The sequence below is a fragment of the Talpa europaea genome, assembly GCF_964194135.1.
Source record: "Talpa europaea genome assembly, chromosome: 13".
Lineage (NCBI taxonomy): Eukaryota > Metazoa > Chordata > Mammalia > Eulipotyphla > Talpidae > Talpa > Talpa europaea.
Genome location: NC_140080.1, coordinates 58,679,395 through 58,697,957, shown reverse-complemented (window position 1 = coordinate 58,697,957; position 18,563 = coordinate 58,679,395). Strand labels below are relative to the sequence as shown.

Below are 18,563 nucleotides of genomic sequence, written 5' to 3'. Positions count from 1 at the left end.
GCTTTTAAAAATTTTTGTTTGGATTTTTCTCAAAATTTTCAGTAGTGGATACATAAATTTTAAGGATTTCTCATTAGAAGAATATTTTGCTAAAATAGTCGGTTAAAGTAAATTGAGCACTATACAGTATACATCTTTAAATTTTAGTATATGTAATTCCATTCCAAGATTATCCTTACACTGAAATAAAATGTAAATCTACTAAATCTGTAGGGAAAGTGACTGAACGATCTTTTGGGAGTACATCAGTCACTCTCTCAAACTTAGGATGTTTCTTCTGAAATAGTGGCACAGCTAAATCTATACATAATATTCTCATTGGGGAACCTGATCAATCTTAAAGAACAATTAAACTTTAATTCTAAGTTCTCATTCAGAAGGGACCTTATTAGTAGGTCACCATCAATGTATAATTAAGCAGACTGGATTTGCTGCCTTTCCCTTTCCCTTTGAGTTTTGGAGATCTTTTCGTTCAGCTCTATCAGTAAACCCTTTTTTTTTTTTTAGTATACTCTATGAGAGCTCTCTTTTATGGAAAATACAAGATGTTTTTGACTGACCCTAATCTCATAATTGGACCTTGCCACAATACAAAAATAGGCAAGCTCTTTGGTAGTATGGCACTAAGGATTACATCTGGAATAGATTTTTAGCCAGTCTTTCAAATTATAAAAAGAAATATTGCTAAAGAGAGGACTCAAACCTTTAAAGCATTTTTCACCCTGTCTTGAGTTATTTAAAGAAAGGTTTGTCAGAGAAATTCAGAATTCCCGAGACAGCCAATTGACTACTACAACTCCAAATGAAGATAAAGCCTTTCCTATCGTAACCAAGGTTTATTAAAAATTTGGATACTATTGATAGAATACTGCATTCCTCAATGTACAATAAATCTCAAATAGTCTATTCCATCATACATTTGATACATATCAGAGAAGTTGCCAAAAAATAAGTTATAAAGGGAAATTTGTCTGTTCTGCTCCTTGCTGACCAATGACAGGCACTGTGATAAAAATGCTTGTTGAATGAGTAAATGAATAAATGAATGATATGCTTGTCCAAGAGCATCATCATTCTAATTTGCTTTTATGGAGCAGCCACCAGCAAAGGAACCATTCTCTTTCTACCTCAGTAAAAGAGGAATTTCTACGTGGTCAGGGAAGCCTACTCTTGTCTTGGTTTTATCTTGTAGTACCACTGATATTCAACCAGAACAATTAAACTTGGCTCACAATAACAAAGGGAAAATTCCTCACATATAGCAACTGGGTAATCAGGCATATTTTCAGCCTGGGATTCTTTCTGGTTGGAGATGTGTGGAGACACTTTTTGGTTAGGTGTGGGGTTTGGAGAATATCTACATTTAATTGGCTTTCCATAGGTATGCTAAATCCCTGCAATATGCAGAACAATCCCACTCAGTGGAGAACAGCCCCACACAAAACAGCTGAAAAGCCTGGAGAGAGACTCTCCAGCTCCTGGCCCACGTAGAATGGTTCCTCCACCAGGCATTTTAGCTTCGTACATCTAGGAGCACTCAAGCTAGTCCAGATGAGTGCCGCAGTCCTGCCTAAAGCATTTCTGAGTTCAGGTTTTCTGACCCAGCACCATTCTCGTTCCAAATTGCCATCAAAAAGAATGACAGCCCACAGCCATCTACCCAACCTCCAAATCGTAGCACAACACTAGAGGATAATTATTCCCAAAGGAGACACAGATTGTGTTTTAAAACTATTGTTACAATGATGTAAAAAATAATTTTTTTAAAAAGTAAGATATGTATATATCAATAAATTTTAAAACCTCAAAAAATTAAGAAAAAATAAAACTATTGTTACCCTGGTATGGGAGTGGACCAAGGAAGTTGCTAGGGAGGGGAAGAAGCTACTTGACCTAAGAAAAGTTAGTTTAGTGTTGTGATGGATTAAGGAGATTTAGGATGTGTGTTATCCTGTAACACAGTGCATTTCAGTCACCACTATGAAAAGGGCTTTGTGAATGATGGAGGACAAGAAGAAAGACTGGAAAGGAGGTACCCCCAAGACCAGAACCTGACTTACACAGGGAGGTGGGGATAGAGGGAAATAACATGACCAGTAACCCAGATGTAGAGGCCGGGGCCCTTAAGCACCAGAGCCTTATCACAAGGCATAAGACCTGAGCAGGATCAGACTGCTCTAGGGAGTGGAGCACAGACCTGAGAGTGAAGATATGGAGATTGGGCCCATTCTGGAATCTCTGATCTCTTTCTAGTTTTGCCTAGTTATCCAACATCAGCAACAAACAGGCCACTCTATGGAGGAGTGAGCCCTCCCAAAGAGCCAGTGCAGTCTCTGCACTGGCTTGGGGCAGCACTTCCTCTGCCCACCTGTGACTATGCAGGGGCTTCTTTTTACCAACCCTCTCCTTCTGCAGGGCAGCAGCTTCCTGCCTGCCTGTGACCTGTACCTGCCAGGACTTCTCTTCACTGACCTCCCTCAGTGGAGGCCGCTCTCCTCAAGGCTGCCCGCCTGCAACCATGCAGGCCTCTCTCAACAAACCTGTCCCTTTTGGGGCAGCTCATCCTGCCCGCTTGTGTCTATGCAAGTGTCCTTTATTCTTCTGTCCCTTTCCCTAATAAACCTTTTCTTTAAATATAACTAATGTCTCTGTCTCATGAAGAAACTTGCCTGGGGAATCTCGCCCCGTGTCACTAAAATGGGAGTTCTGGTGAAACTTTTCCCAGAGTGAACCCAGGGACCCCGCACTCCAAACCCACTGACTCCAAAAATGACATCAGTGAACACTCAGTACAACCAGAGAGCAAATACATCGACTTTCCAACCATGGTGATTGTGAAATGGTCCCGGAAAAAATTCCTTAGTCTGTTCTTAATGGTTTCCCCCTTCAATTAATCAAAATGTCCAGCTAGTTCATAAATTCTCTTTGGAGTTCGATTTATTTGGTATAGGCTTGGTGGTGGCACATAAAGGCATATTACTTTTTTTTTTTAAGCTTTATCTATTTATTTATACAAGCACTGAGTATAGTCAGAAGCACAGGAGGGTGAGAGAATTCACCAGAGCCAGAGTGGGGAAGAGAACAGGCAGACTGACGAAGTACACTGCTGAGGGGAGCAGCGGGGGACAGGAGAGGTCTGCAAGCCATGTGGGACCCTCGCCCAGCGGCGGGGATCCAACCGGACCTGCAGAGGCTGCGGGCAGCTTCGCAACCCAGCACTCAACCGCTGCGCCCCCGGGGAGGCCCATATTACATTATTTTTAAAAGGATTTGTTTATTTTTTTTCTTTTTTTTTTTTTTAATAGAGGCATGTTTTATTTATTTGTTTGTTTTGTTTATACATGCGCTGGGTACAGTCAGAAGCGCGGGAGGGTGAGAGAATTCACCAGAGCCAGAGCGGGGAGCAGAGCAGGCAGAAGGACCGAAGTACACTGCTGAGGGGAGCAGCGGGCGGCAGGAGAGGTCTACGCACCATGTGGGACCTGCCTCTGGTGGCCGGGGAGCAGCCGGGGATCGAACCGGCAGCGCAGAGGCCGAGGGCAGCTTTGCAACCCAGCGCTCAACCGCTGAGCCACCGGGGAGGCCCTAAAAGGATTTGTTTATTTATGCATATAAGAGGTGGGGTACAGGCCAGGGATGCGGTGGGGGGTGGGTGAGAGGATTCACTGGAGACAGAGCAGGGAACATAATGGGTAGACTGAAATACACTGCTGAGGGGAGCAGCAGGCAAGTCAGGAGAAGTCTGCTGTGCCGGGGATCGAACTTGTGCTGCAGAGGTTACAGATTGCTTCATAGTGCGGTGCTTAACCCCTTGCGCCACCAGGGAGGCCCATATTATATTGTTTTTGCTGAGCAGATTAGGTAGATCTGCAGATTACATAGAGCTGCAGATGTAAATATTTACCTCTTCCCAGATTCCTGTTTCACTGCTACAAAAATTTTAACCTTTCGTTTGAAATGTGCACTTTAGCAGAAGATTCCAGAATCTTGCAGACAATAGACCTGAGATGACCAGAAAAAAACTTACAAATGTTATTGAACAGAAGAAAGTGTGTGATATTTTCATCAGATCTCCTATCTCCCAGACACAAAACCAAAAATTTTAAGCATCCACTATGTGCTCAACAGTGTTTGATGAAAGACAATTTGTTCCACCTACACACATATGTTATCTCATTTTAAACTCACTATCGGATGGCTCCTACCCACTTGTGTTTATATTATATACATTTCACTAAAATTGAAATTTTTGATAGAAAATACTTTAAAATGTCTGCCTATCATTAATCAAGTAAAAAAGTTTCCCTTATTACACTTGCTCCAGGCACCAACATTGAGGATGGAGGGACTGCAAAAACAGGTAGCATACCCACCTCTGTTGTAGGAAACAACTCAAATAACTAGGCTTTGTTTACTTTGGGTTTTGAACACGTGGGGCTTGCTCCCTGGTCCCCTTGATTAAAGGATAGAGTGGTGGACCTCAAAACTTGCCAGGGTGGCCTTTCCCAGCCAATGCAGGAAAATACAGGTTTTAGTTCTTTAATATTTTATTTTATATAATTCTTACATCATTTTTCATTTTTGCACAATGTATGCATTTTCATTTTGGTTATATTCCCCATACAATTGCACCCCTCCCTTATTTTGACCCTAATCCTTCTTCTCCCCCCCCCCCCAGTGTGTCTCTGGTTTATAGTTGCTTGTTGATTTTGATTTTTAAACTTTGTATTGATTAGTCTTTTTCCTGGTCCCTTAGTTAAGTTTTCCAGATTCCTGCTACGAGTGAGACCATCCAGTATTTTTCTTTTTCTTTCTGGCTTATTTCGCTGAGCATGATCCCTTCCGGCGCCATCCATGTTGCTGCAAATTGCATGTGTTTATCTTTTTTGATTGCTGAGAAATACTCCATGGTGTAAATGCACCACATCTTCTTGATCCAGTCATCTATTTTTGGGTAGTTTCCAGGTTTTAGCTCTTTCCCGGCCAAAGGTCCTCAACTTTTAACACCGCCACAAAACGACGCGATTCCGCGAACTTCCGATTCCCGGCGCCGCGAGCGCGTCGCCCCGCGCACCTGGGGCCGTGCGCGCACCTGGGGCTCGAGGGGGCGGGGGCCGGCGCGCTCGGGGCAGCACCAGCGCCGCGGAGCAGGAAGAGGCGGAGTCAGGGCGCGACGGCGGGAAAAAAGGCTCCGGGAAAGAATCCCGCCCTCTTCCCCGCCCGGCCGACTCCCGCGCGGTTCCTTGGCGGTTCCCTGGCGGCCCCGCAGCCGCGCCCCGGCCATGCCCGCCGCCGACTCCGAGGTGCCGCGCCGGGCGGCGCCGCCCCCCGCGCAGGAGCGGGGCGCCGAGCCTCCGCCGACGCGCCACGGGGAGCTGCAGTACCTGGGGCAGGTGGAGCACATCCTCCGCTGCGGCTTCAGGAAGGAGGACCGCACGGGCACCGGCACCCTGTCGGTGTTCGGCCTGCAGGCGCGCTACAGCCTGAGAGGTGACCGCGGCCGCGCCGGGGCGGGCGGGCTGCGGCCGGGGGCGGGCGGGAGACGGCGCCCGGCGGCGACCCCGAGTCCCGCCCTCCGTGCTGCGGCGTGGGAGGCGCAGCCTCGTCCGCCTTCCACACACGCAACGCCCAGACTCAGTTTGACCCAGGATTTGCGAGGGCCACGTAAGCGCGAGTGACAGCTGGGACGTGGAGCCGCGCTGGGCCTCCCGACCCCAGGGTGTGCTCTGCAGCGCTCGCTTCTGCTGTCGCCTCCTGGTCTGGGAATGTTTGCCCCAGGCTGGAGTGCGCGGGGGGGGGGGTCGGCCTGGCCTTGTCCAAAGGCTTGGCTAGAGGTCCCTCTTATGCCCCTCTTCATGCTTCCCTGGTTGGGTCGTTCCTCTCTGCAAGTTTTTTAAAAACTGAAGCTAGGATTATATGGGCCGGGCAATGGCGCAAAGAGGATGAAAGCTGAGTTGAGAGACTTTGGCGGGAACTTGTGCTTTCAGTTGCCCCATTCTGCCCGCGGGCTGCGGTGGTTGGTCTCCTGTGACAGCTTAGGGCGCTTCATCTGAGCAGAGGGGCCACCTTCCTGTACCTCCAGGTGCAGTGGCCGCAGAGAACCACAGATCTAGTTTTTAATACTGCCCCTCTGCTGAGACTAGGGCGAGTTACTTAACTCAAAAAATTCATATCCCATATGCTCAAAATGGAGGAAATACTGTTCAGCAGACAATACTGATAAAGCTAGGTGCTTGCAAAATCTATCCTTGTTACATGACTGTCAACTATACATCTAATAATGGGGACTGAATGATTACAAATTTAGAGGTAAGCTTTTATATTTTTATTTTGCTATTGCTTCACACGAACTTCTGTATTACCTTCCTGTGCCTGTAAAATAGAGATCAGAATGGTACCTCCAGAAGGGTGTTTTTCAGGGTTCAGTAGGATCATGCATATAAGGTGTTTAAAGTCACTATTTTTTTGTACATTAAAAAAAATAGAGGTTAATTGACTTTGCAAGTATTTTACATACTATTTTTCTTTTTTGGCCAATATGCTATCTGCTAGCCTCTAGTCGGAGCATGTTTTCCCTAGCTGAAAAATCATGGAATAGTCCTGGGATCCCTCAGCCTTTGTCCAAGTGAATGTTGTCTTCATACCTCTATGGAGGCTTCACACAAACTAAGCAGTGGGTGGTAGCTCTGTCTCCGCCCATATGGCCTCTCTGCCTTGTCCCCACCCTTTCTCACTGGAATTCCTGTGTCCTATGGTTTAGCTGCTCAGGAGGGCAGACTTAAGTCTAAGCGGTGTCACTGACATGCCCTGCAGCCCATGACTCCACCCATGGGGCAGGAGTCACAGTTTCCAGTTATTTCTGTGGTTGCTGGAGGGCCTGTGTCCCTGGACAGTTTTCTTCTACTGAGAAATCTGGAGGGTGTGTTCCATTTTCCTGTCTCCAACTTATGGCAAATTGTTTTTCAGATGAATTTCCTCTGCTGACAACCAAACGTGTTTTCTGGAAAGGTGTTTTGGAAGAGCTGTTGTGGTTTATCAAGGTAAAGAAATTGCTGATGATGGAAGTAGGCATCTGTTTTTAACATAGTGCCAATGAGGTCCTTTAAAGTCAGATCATGTCACACTGCAACTGAAAGGCCTTACTGGTCCCATTTCACATGGTCAGAGTGAGGCACTCACTGGGTCCCCTGGTCCAGTTCTGGCCTCCTTGCTAATCTTTGAGCCAATGACAAGCCTATACATCCCTACCTAGAACTCTGGAACTTCACATTACTGCTCCCAGAATCCTATTTCCTCACATATAGCAAGACTCCCTTATCTGCCTCATCTCTGCCCAGTGACCCAGTGTGATCTAAGACTATGATCACCCACACACACTCTCCTCCCACCTCACCTTTGTTATCTCTATGGAGAACCATCATCTGATGTATAATGTCTGCCAATAAATAGATAAGTAAAATGTAAGCTCCATGATGGAGAACTTTATCCTTTTGTTCACTGTTGTACCCTAGGGCCTGCCACATAGTAGGTACTCACATACATGGATCACAGAATATAAAACCCAGCCATGTTCCTGTGTTATAAGTGAGAAGGGTCTCTAGTAACAGGCTATACTTTCAAAGAATGGAGTAGGTGCCTAGGGAGACTGGAGTGTGTTGGAGTCTGGCAGCAACCGCGCCTGAGCCTCCCCTCGCTGCACTCCTGGTTCTTACCAGTGATACTCTGGCTGGTGCTGGTCAGAATGTGAAGAGATAGGCTCTATTCTGTGCCAGGCTAGAAGGGAGAATCCCTTCCTCAGAGCAGTTGCTGTGTCTTGAGTGGTTTTTGGCCAAACCATACCTAAGCTGCCTAATCCCTTTTTAGATAGGGTTTAGAATTGGATACAATCCAGTCTTTCCTAGTTCTGTGTTCTTGGGGTATTTTCTTATGTGTTGGCTACTTTAACTGCTGGTGAGCCTCTAGTTCCAAAGCATCATCAGAAATCTCAGAATAGATTGGTCAATTAGCTAGAGCCCAATCTTAGTGGATGGAAAGAGGAAATTTTTGAAGCTCCGTGTGAAAGATTGAGAAATGATTTGTTGGAAATGAAAAAATTAATATAAACTCAGTGACAGAAAGGGAGGAATCTACATGCCCAGAAATAAGATGCATTCACCTGTTTAATCTGAAAGCTTGTGAATTCAGGGCTCTAAGAAATCCTTGTCAAGAACACATCAGACTCACTTCTGATGAGTTGCTCCATTGGTGCTCAGTAAAATACAGGAGTCAGCTGAAATCTGTGGACAGATGACGAGATGGGGTCTGCAGTAGTATTTATTGAGCACCTGGTGTTTTGCTTGTTTTATCTAATCCCTCACAATCATATATGCGGTGAATACCACTGTTCTGTAGATGTGGGCAGGAGACCAGAATGGTGAGGGAGCTGGTCAGAGATGAAGGCAGGCACAGAGCCCAGGAGTGTGGCACCCAGCCCTTCTTGTAACTGACTCAATGTCATACCTGGAGCCCAGTGGGTCTCTCCTTGACCTGGATGACATGAGCCAAATCTGGGGAGGTGAAATGTTAGAAATAAACACATGGTTTGTACTTGGCAAAAACAAAAACAGAACAACTACTACTTAAAGTATAGGTTAGGGGTAAGCATAACTTAACAGTGCCATATACAAAATTTATCACTGATACGTTTGCCAGAAAAACTAATGTTGATTAGGCCAACCAGTAGACACATCCTGAATGCCAGGTAAGAGACACTGAACAGATGATAAGTTAATTCTGGCCATCTTTTTTTTTTTTTTTTTTTTTTTTTTAAAGAGGCATGCATTTTATTCATTCATTTATTTATTTATTTGTTTGTTTGTTTACACATGCACTGGGTACAGTCAGAAGCGCGGGAGGGTGAGAGAATTCACCAGAGCCAGAGCGGGGAGCAGAGCAGGCAGAAGGACCGAAGTACACTGCTGAGGGGAGCAGCGGGCGGCAGGAGAGTTCTGCGCACCATGCGGGACCCTCCTCCGGTGGCCGGGGAGCAACCAGGGATCGAACTGGCGCCGCAGAGGCCGCGGGCAGCTTCGCAACCCAGCACTCAACCGCTGCGCCACCGGGGAGGCCCTAATTCTGGCCATCTTATGTGGATAAAACAACTGGTTAAAAAACTTCTTCACTGAAGTTCACTAAAAAACAACTTCTTCACTAAAAAACAACTTCACTGAAGGAGGTGGGAATAATGAAAGAACTTGAAGTTCAGTTGTTGGGGCTAGGGAAAAAATGCTTTGAGAGGGTGGTTCCTGCTTAAATAGGATGGAGAGGTGGGGGTCATGTTGTGGGCCTGCTTTCTCCTCCCGCCCTCCCCCAACCCCACCGCTGTCAGCATAATCTGGAGGCCTGCTTGGGAGGCTGTTGGACCAATTTTGATGGCTCAGTTCACCTGGATGCCTGTCTTCCTATCTCTTCCAGGGATCCACAAATGCTAATGAACTGTCTTCCAAGGGAGTGAAAATCTGGGATGCCAATGGGTCCCGAGACTTTTTGGACAGCCTTGGGTTCTCCAACAGAGAAGAAGGGGATTTAGGCCCCGTTTATGGCTTTCAGTGGAGACATTTTGGGGCAGAGTACAAAGATAAAGATTCAGGTGAGGAGACAGTGATGGCTCGGATTTCCTGAGTACCTGTATAGCATGAACTTGCTGTTTCAAGTGCAGTCTCTGGGATGAGAGGTCAGTGTCTGGATTGCTGAGGTGTAACTTTTACCTGTGAGAGGTATAAATTCAGATTCATGTGGAGGAGTCACATCTACACTTAATGAGGTCAGAGCACATGCTCAGTGACTAGCCCCCCATACCCATGGCAGGTACCATGCCCGGTGTCGTTAGCTGTTGCAACACTATTTGCTGCTATGTTGGGGGGAAGGGTAGAAAGTTCCTCTGGTGGAGAAGACACCCAGGGGATGCCTTGCAATTTAGATTTCCCATTTCAAGACTGAGCTACCCGGCACACACACCATGGGTGGCACTGATGTGACAACACAGTTCTCAGTCACCCTTTCCGCTCCTCAAGAGGACTGGTGGAAGACGAGATATCTCACTACTGGATGTCTACCTCTGTTATCGGCCCCATTTGCTGAGTGTCACAGAACCACAGAACCCAGCCGCAGTCTTTTGACCCTTCTTGTCCTGCATGGCCTCAGGCCAGGGGTTGCTAAAGCAAATGCCTACCTCGGACATGTGTCTGCGTGTGTGCAGTCAGTCACAGTTTTCTGGTTGGCCAGAGACCTGGAGAGCATGAGTCATCCGAAGGGGGCAGTCACATTTCTCCCCCAGTCAGCTGGAGGGATTGAGGCCTGATGGTAGAATTCTGCAGTAAAAACTCTAACACCTGCGTTTTTATGTGTGATTTTGAGATCTTTTGAATGTTGGCAACTTCAGTAAATTTAAATGCCATATGGTCCTGGAATAGGCAAATTCATAGAGACAAAGTAGACTGGTGGTTGCCAGGGACTGGGACTTGTTTAATGGATACAACTCTTTAGTTTGGGAAGATGAAAAAGATCTGGAATGGACAGTGGTGATGGCTGCACAGTACTGGTAATGTACCTTAACGCCACCAGTTACACACTTACAATGATTGAAATAGTTGATTTAATGTTACATAAACTTTACCATAAATGCAAAAAAAAAAAAATGCTATGTGCACCAAATGCTTTCTGCAAGTAACTGGTCTGTCAGTTACTAGTTTGTAACCTCCGCCCTAGGACATTCTAAGGGGTGAGGCTACTCTCCCAGCTTAATTGTGCGTTAAATCCTGCCTGGTGCTCAATTATTTATTAAGCAAGAGCTTAAGGAGCCTAACAAAATTATGGCCTTAGTTTAGAGTTGTATGAATGCTCAACTGTTGGGTTGCAGTAGGAGAGTGTCGTCTTAAAGTTTTTGTCTTGAACCCTCCACCCAGTTTCCCCCAATGACATCATTCTGTGTAATCTCTTACATAAATTGATACTGGTAAAATTCACAGAACTTTCCAGATTTTCTCATTTTTACTTGAACTCATTTGTGTGTGCACACGTGTGTACATTTTTAGCAGGTGTCAATTTATGTAATTACCACAACAGGACACAGAATTTTGCCATCATAGTTCATTGTTCACTTGGTGTTAACCTTTTCTTGGAACTGTGATTGTGATAGGACTTCCCCACTGCACTCCCAATGTAAGAACTGAACTAGAACATAGTCTGTCACCAGGAAATGGAAGTTTAACCTGTAAAAACAAGTTCTTCACTTGTCAGCCTCTAGTTCCATTCAAGGAAGGCAAGTATTTGAAGTCCAGAAACCAGAAATGGAAGAAAAAATACATAATGGTGTAATCACTATGGAGGTTTCTTGAAATTTACAAGCTAATAGTTGTTTAGCTGCTGAATTTTAATTTAAATGGAAGTATAGAAGAATAGAGCCTGGGTCATAGGAATCCATAGTCCTCGAGTCAGAATGTATATAGAATATTAGATGTTGTTTAAGATCAGTACTTTATATGGAACATGGATGAACTAGATTGTGTCAGTGAAGTGAGAAAGGAGTGATTGATGTGTCTGGAGATAAAAGCCCCAATGGGACTACTGGAAGAAAGAGATTGTTGTGGTTGGAGGAGACTGAATATTTTAAGGACTTTATTTTTTTTCCTTTTTTTCTTTTTTTTTTTTAAAGATTTATTTTTATACAAGAGCTGGGGTATAGGCCAGAGGCGCAGGAGGGTGAGAGGATTCACCAGAGACAGAGCAGGGAGCAGAACAGGCAGACGACAGAAATACACTGCTGAGGGGAGCAGCAGATGCGACAAGAGGTCTGCCGCGCCATGTGGGTCTCTCCATGGCTGGCCATGATCGAACCCGCACTTCAGAGACAGCTTCATAGCCCGGCGCTCAAGCCACTGCACCACTGGGGATGCCCTTTAAGGACTTTCTTAGGTAGAAAAAAACATAGACTTTGTCATGGCTCCAGAAGACAGACCTAGAAGTCTAGATAGGACCTGGAACTCAACATCACCCAGTGACATTGGAGAAATTAAGTGTGTTGGATCAAGGTCAACCATGGGCCAAGGGGGCTGTGGAAGGACAATGTGGTAGATGACTTCTGAGCCCATCTTATAAGATGTGGTGATTAAAGTGTATGCCTACTCTCTCTTTGTGACAATTCTACAGATTATTCAGGTCAAGGAGTAGACCAGCTGCAAAAAGTGATTGACACGATCAAAACCAACCCTGATGACAGAAGAATCATCATGTGTGCTTGGAATCCAAAAGGTTGAAAGCATCCTAATTATCCTTTTGTCCTAACTTTACTGTTAGCACGAATGGAAGCAGTGTTGGTTGGGAAATCCTGGGGGGCAAGTCACATTTAGCCCCATTTTCACCTTCAGAAGATGGGTTGAACCCAGATTTGGGTCTTAGTTTGTATACTTATGCACATTCCTCCTCCAAAAGGGGCTTTTAATTGCCAAAATACCCTTATGATTTTAATGCTTTAAGTTAGAACAGATGAAGTTTCAGACCTGGCTTTCACTAACATGTTAAATAGTTCTGTTATAAAATCAAGCTCTGTCAAAGTATGATAAATATTGCCCACAGTAGAATATTTGCATTTATAATAGAAACTGAATACCAGATGGTGTGCCTGACACACCAGTTTCCTGTGGCCCCTGCAATGGATGGACTGCTCCTCTATTTGTAGTCTGGTGCAATGAAGGTAACACATATTTCCAGTCTGTGGAATAGCATGGATTCAGCTATAAATGCACAAATGCAGAAGTCTCCTGTTGGTAGATATGTCTCCATCTGGTTTGTGACATCAAGCCCCAGTGGGACCACTGAGAAAAAGATAGTTGTGGTTGGAGGAGACTGAATATTTTAAGGACTTTCTTAACGCCTTTAAAGACTTTAAGCAGTGGGATGGTCACCTTTTGACTTGATGGAAGGTGCTAGTCATGGGCCTCACTGGCCCAGTGGCCCTTTGTTGTGATTTCCACTATATGAGTTGGCTTCTGTTTCTCCTGTCTTGGCTTTGCCTTTAGCTATGTTCTTTAAAAGCACCCTCCTTAAATTCCTCTGTGCTGACTCCTCAGATCTTCCTCTGATGGCCCTACCTCCATGCCATGCCCTTTGCCAGTTCTATGTGGTGAATGGTGAGCTATCCTGCCAGCTGTACCAGAGGTCAGGAGACATGGGCCTGGGCGTGCCCTTCAACATTGCCAGCTACTCCTTGCTCACCTACATGATCGCACACATCACAGGCCTGAAGGTAGGCTGCTCTTGAGAAGAGTGGACTGTTGTCAGCTCAATACGCAAAACTCTTAGGTTCTTTAAAATAAGAAATGAGCTTGCTCACTTTCTGCCTTTTATGGAACTTTCTTGTCCTTGTGGCCTGCATGAACTAACAAGTTTATGTACAGGTTTACAATTTTCATGAATTAACTTTCTTAAAAGCTACACTATTTAAATTATTTTTGGAAAAGGCTTGGGATGTCTGAACACTCCATATAATGTCTTTTAAATGGTGTGTTTGAAAGGAATTGAAACAAAAATATTTACTTTTTTGCTTTCTCCCATGGAATTTAGCCAGGCGATTTTGTACATACTTTGGGAGATGCACATATTTACCTGAATCACATTGAGCCGCTAAAAGTGCAGGTAAGATGACTGTCTGTTACACTTTAGAGTTGGGTACTTTCTTTTGGTAAAAGGTTGATGAAACATCCCTCATGAAACAGGCATTCTGCTCTGTGCTGTGCGGAGATAAGATGACTTATTCCTGCTGCAGGACTCCCATTTAGGGACAGGTGGGACCAGGGGCAAGGCAGGCACTCAGCTCAGCAGCCACAGACACTTAACATGGCGGGTGCTGGGATCTCTGATCACTGGTCTCTGATGTTATTGTTGTGTTTTGGTGCACCATGAACTGGGCCCATACAAAACAAGGAAATTAACTGACAAATGTGTTTATTGTGACTTCTCCACAGCTGGCTGTTCCCCTCTCCCCTGGCCTTCATGTTCCCTGAGACACAATATTTAGAGCAGGCCAGTTATAGTCCTACAATGGCCTCTAAATATTCAAGGGAAAGGAAGAGTAGCACATCTCTCAATTTAAATCAAAAACTAAGAATGATGAAACTTATTGTTGAAAGCTGAGTAGGCATAAAGGTAGGTCTCTCTTGCACCAGTCAAGTTGTGACTGCAGAAGAAAAGTTCTTGACTGCAGCTTGCTGAAGACTCAGGTGATGGCTAGCATTTTTTAGTAATGAAGTATTTTTTAATTAAGTACATAGTGTTTTAGACAATACATACTTAAAAGCCTATAAACATAAAATTGTGTGACTAGCTTTATTGTGATACTTGCTTTTTTATGGTGGTCTGGAAGCCACCTGAAATATTTCTGAGGTATGCCCATACCAGAGAGGAGGAGCCACATTCAGATCAGGCAGGGAGGTTGGCACCTTCCTGGAAGTGGCATTTCAGCTCTTATTTTTATTTGAAAGAGAATTGAGGTGCAAGTGTTTTCCCTTAATTTTATGCTAAGGTCAGTATTTAGGTATGATCTTTCTAAAGCCTATCTGCTCAGATCCATGTTAAAGCAGATAACAAATGGTGATTTGAAATGGCAATAAAAATACGAGTTTCTGTGCTTAATGAGTGCCAAGAAAGAAATTTCAAACCCTTTTTAGCCCTTTCCAGATTACATCAGGTTTTGAAAGTTACAACGCCTTTTAGGGAGCTTGGTTGCCTTTGATTAGAGGGTGACTTCAGGACACTTTATCCCAAAGCGCCCCTGGTTTTCTGCTCTAGTCGAACTGGATAGAATAATGTGAGGTCATGACCTGTGTCCTCATCTTTACTGTTCATCACAGGAATCCTAGCTAATTGTTAATCGTTAATTCTGTTAACTGTCAACAGATACCATCTTTCCTTGCTCATTCTGCCACTAAGTTGGGATAAGGATTCTGGAACTCCGTCGCCATACCAAGTTATGAGTAACAAATGGCACAAGTCAAACTATGTCCCATCCTTAATACAGGCACACCTCATAGATGCAAGTTCAGATCCAGACTACTGAATTGAGTTGTGAATTTTCAGATACCCAGCATATATAAAAGTTATAATATACTGTAGCCTATTTGATGTGCATAGCATTATGTAAAGAAAAAAATGTGTGCATACCTTAATTTAAAATTCTCTATTGCTAAAATATGCTATCATCTGAGCCTTCAGTGAGTCATGCGCTTTTGCTGGTAGAAGGTCTTGCCTCGTAATGTTGATGCTGCTGACTGATGGGGTAGTGGGTGCTGAAAGTTGGGGTGACTAGCAATTTCTGAAAGTAAACAGTGAAGTGTGCCAAATCAGTTGATTCTTTCATGAAAGAGTTGTCTGTATCATACAATGCTGTTTCATAGCATTTTATCCACAGTGGAACTTCTTTTAAAGTTGGAGTCAAGCCTCAAGCCCTGCTACTTATTTTCTCAGCTAAGCTTATAAATGTAATATTTTCATTTCAGCAATGTTCAGTTTCTTGTCCACTGATGGATTCTAAGAAGCTACTTTACTCATCCATAAGAAGCATTTCTTCTTTCATTCAAATTTCATCATGAGATTGCAACAATGCAGTCACATTTTCAGGTTCTGCCTTTAAGTCTGTCAAAGTTCTTTTGCTATTTCTACCACATCTGTAGTTAACTTCCTCTGCTCAAATCTTGAGCCCCTTAAAGTCATCTTTAAGAAGTTGAGGGTTGGAGTTAACTTCTTCCAAATTTCCGTTAATGTGGATATTTTTACCTCCTCCCATGAATTATGAATATTCCTAATAGCATCTAGAAACGTGAATCCTTTTTGGAAGGTTTTCAGTTGACTTTGCCCCATATATATCAGAAGAATTATTGACTGTGGCAACTGTAGCCTTATGAAATCTATGTCTTCAGTAAGACTTGAAAATTAAAACTACTCCTTGATGCACGGGCTGAGAATAGGTGTTACATTAGCAGGTATGAAGACAACATTAATCTTGCACATCTCTGTCAGAGCTCTTGGGTGGCATTTCCAATGAACATGACCAAGGTGCATTGTCAGTGAATAGTAATATTTTGAAAGAAGTCTTTATCTGAGCAGGTGAATATAAACAGTATTTAGTAAGCTATATTGTAAACAGATGTGCTGTCATCCAGGGTTTGTTCTGTTTATAGAGCACAGGCAAGCTAGATTTAGCATAATGTGTAAGGGCCTAGGATTTTTGCAGTGGTAAATGAACATGACTTTAACTTAAAGTCACCACCTGCATTAATTAACCTCTAATTGGAGTCCTCTGAATAGTCCTTTGAAGCCAGGCATCGATGTCTCCTCAGTAGCTATGAAAGACTTAGATGGCATCTTCTTCCAACACAAGGCTGCTTTGTCTCCATGGAAACTATTTAGTATAGCCACTGTCATCAATTATCTCGGCTAGATCTTCTGGCTAATTTGAGGCTGCTTCTACCAGCACTTTTTGCTTTTCCTTGCACTTGGTATTATGGAGGGAGCTTTTTCCTTAAATCTCATGAATGAGTCATGAATTCATACCTTACGGATCAAATCTTATGCTGCTTCTGCAGCTTCCTCACTTCTCTCAGCTTTTATAAAATTGAAGGGAGTCAAGACCTTGCTCTGGATTGGACTTTGGCTTAAAGGGATGGTGTGATTATTTCATTTACCCAAACCACTAAAACTCTATTAGCAGTAAGACTTTTGCTTTCTTACTGTGTTCACTGAACTGACACCTTCAGTCTCCTTCAAGAATTTTTCCTTTGCATTCACAACTTGACTAACTATTTGGTGCAAAGACCTAGCTTTCAGCCCGTCTTGACTCGATGTGCCTTCCTTACTAATCTTAATCATTTCTAGTTTTTGCTTTAAAATGAGCAACATGGGACTCTCCCTTTCATTTAAACACTTAAGAGGCTGCTGAAGGGTTATGAATTGACCTAATTTCAATATTGTGTCTCAAGACTAGGTCAGTCTGGGGAGAGTGAGAGAGACAGAGCAACAGCCTATTGGTGAGGCTGTCAGCACACACACACAAGTTCGTCGTCTATAGGTATAGTCCGTGGCGTCCCAAAACAATTACAATAGTAGCATCAAAGATCACTGATCGCTATAACAGATACAGTAATCATGAGAAAGCCTGAACTATTGTGAGAATTATCAAAATGTGACAGACACACAAAGCGAGCACACGCTGTTGGAAAATTGGAGTTAGTAGACTTGCTTGATGCAGGATTGCCACATACCTTCAATTAAAAAAAAAAAGCAAACTATTTTGAAGTACAATAAAACAAGGCCTGTTTGAGCATTTACATGGACAATTGATTATAAGAACTTACGCTGGGCCTTCCTGGTGGTGCAGGCAGTTGAGCTTTGAAGCTGTCCGCAGCCTCTGCAGTGCAGTTTCGATCCGGCTTGCCAGAGAGATACCCAAATGGCACAGCAGACCTCTCCTGTCTCACTCGCTGCTCCCCTCAGCAATGTATTTCAGTCAGTCTTCCTGTTCTGTTCCCTGCTCTGTCCCTGGTGAATCCTCTCACCCTCCTGCATATCTAGCCTGTACCCCGGTTCTTGTATGCATGAATAAATAAATCTTTAAAAAAAAAAAAAACTACACATTTAAAAAAAAAAAAAAACAACTTACACCACCAGCTGAACCACCAGGCTACTGATACTATCATTCCACAAAATATCTTTTACTATCCACATCATGAAAGAGAATCCATCTGCCATGCATCTAGTGTTGCATGACCAGGGACTGATTAACCTGCATAACCAGGGTATCTGCACTATCACACCCCTGTAAAGGAATACTCTGCTGATAAAGTACTGTGCGTTTGATTCATGAAGTGACACAGAATTAAAGCAAGTTATACAGATATGGCAAAATAATTCTAATGTTTTTCAGCTTCAGCGAGAACCAAGGCCTTTCCCTAAGCTCAAAATCCTTCGAAAAGTTGAGACAATCGATGATTTCAAAGCTGAAGACTTTGAGATTGAAGGGTACAGTCCTCATCCTTCTATTAAAATGGAAATGGCTGTTTAGAGTGATTTTAAGGGATGCCCAGGTGAAACTTTTTTGCTTTAAAAGAAGGACTAGTAAAAAAATCTCTTGGTGATCTGTCAGTTTATTTACAAACTATTAAGGATGTTGCCAGTGGGAAGTAAACTGCTGGTTCTTAGAGTAAAAGGCCTTGAGCTTGATTAACTCCAAGGATATATGGAAATGCTAAGATTATGAATATAGTCAGAAGGTAAAAATTTATGCTCTTAACAAAAAACATGTACATGCATTTCAATCCCATTTTTGTGCAGGTGAGGAATTTCCATAATTATATAAGCTATTCCCCCAAATTTGAACCAGCTGAACAGCATCATGAGTCAATGATAATGTATAATGTGGTTATGAACATTTAAAGTTATATATTACTATAATAAAGTGTTCTGCATTTATCTGTGAGGTTTATTTTTTTCTGTATTGCCTTTCTGCTCAGTTCTTGACTAAAATAGATTAACTG

At 43.6% G+C, this 18,563-nt stretch overlaps 1 protein-coding gene across 3 annotated transcripts; it reads left to right on the top strand.

Annotated features, from left to right (window-relative positions):
* Window positions 1–5,282: 5,282 nt before the first annotated feature.
* Window positions 5,283–18,091, top strand: TYMS (thymidylate synthetase; the record flags this gene model as incomplete). Of its 3 annotated transcripts, XM_084252145.1 has the most annotated exons (7): window positions 5,283–5,490; window positions 6,967–7,040; window positions 9,454–9,628; window positions 12,187–12,288; window positions 13,107–13,282; window positions 13,600–13,671; window positions 17,954–18,091. In XM_084252145.1, the coding sequence occupies 7 exons, from the start codon at window positions 5,283–5,285 to the stop codon at window positions 18,089–18,091; spliced, it is 945 nt and encodes a 314-aa protein (XP_084108271.1). The 3 variants fall into 3 exon arrangements, with proteins under 3 accessions (XP_084108271.1, XP_084108272.1, XP_084108273.1); XM_084252146.1 differs by lacking the exon at window positions 12,187–12,288; XM_084252147.1 differs by lacking the exons at window positions 6,967–7,040; window positions 9,454–9,628.
* Window positions 18,092–18,563: the final 472 nt, after the last annotated feature.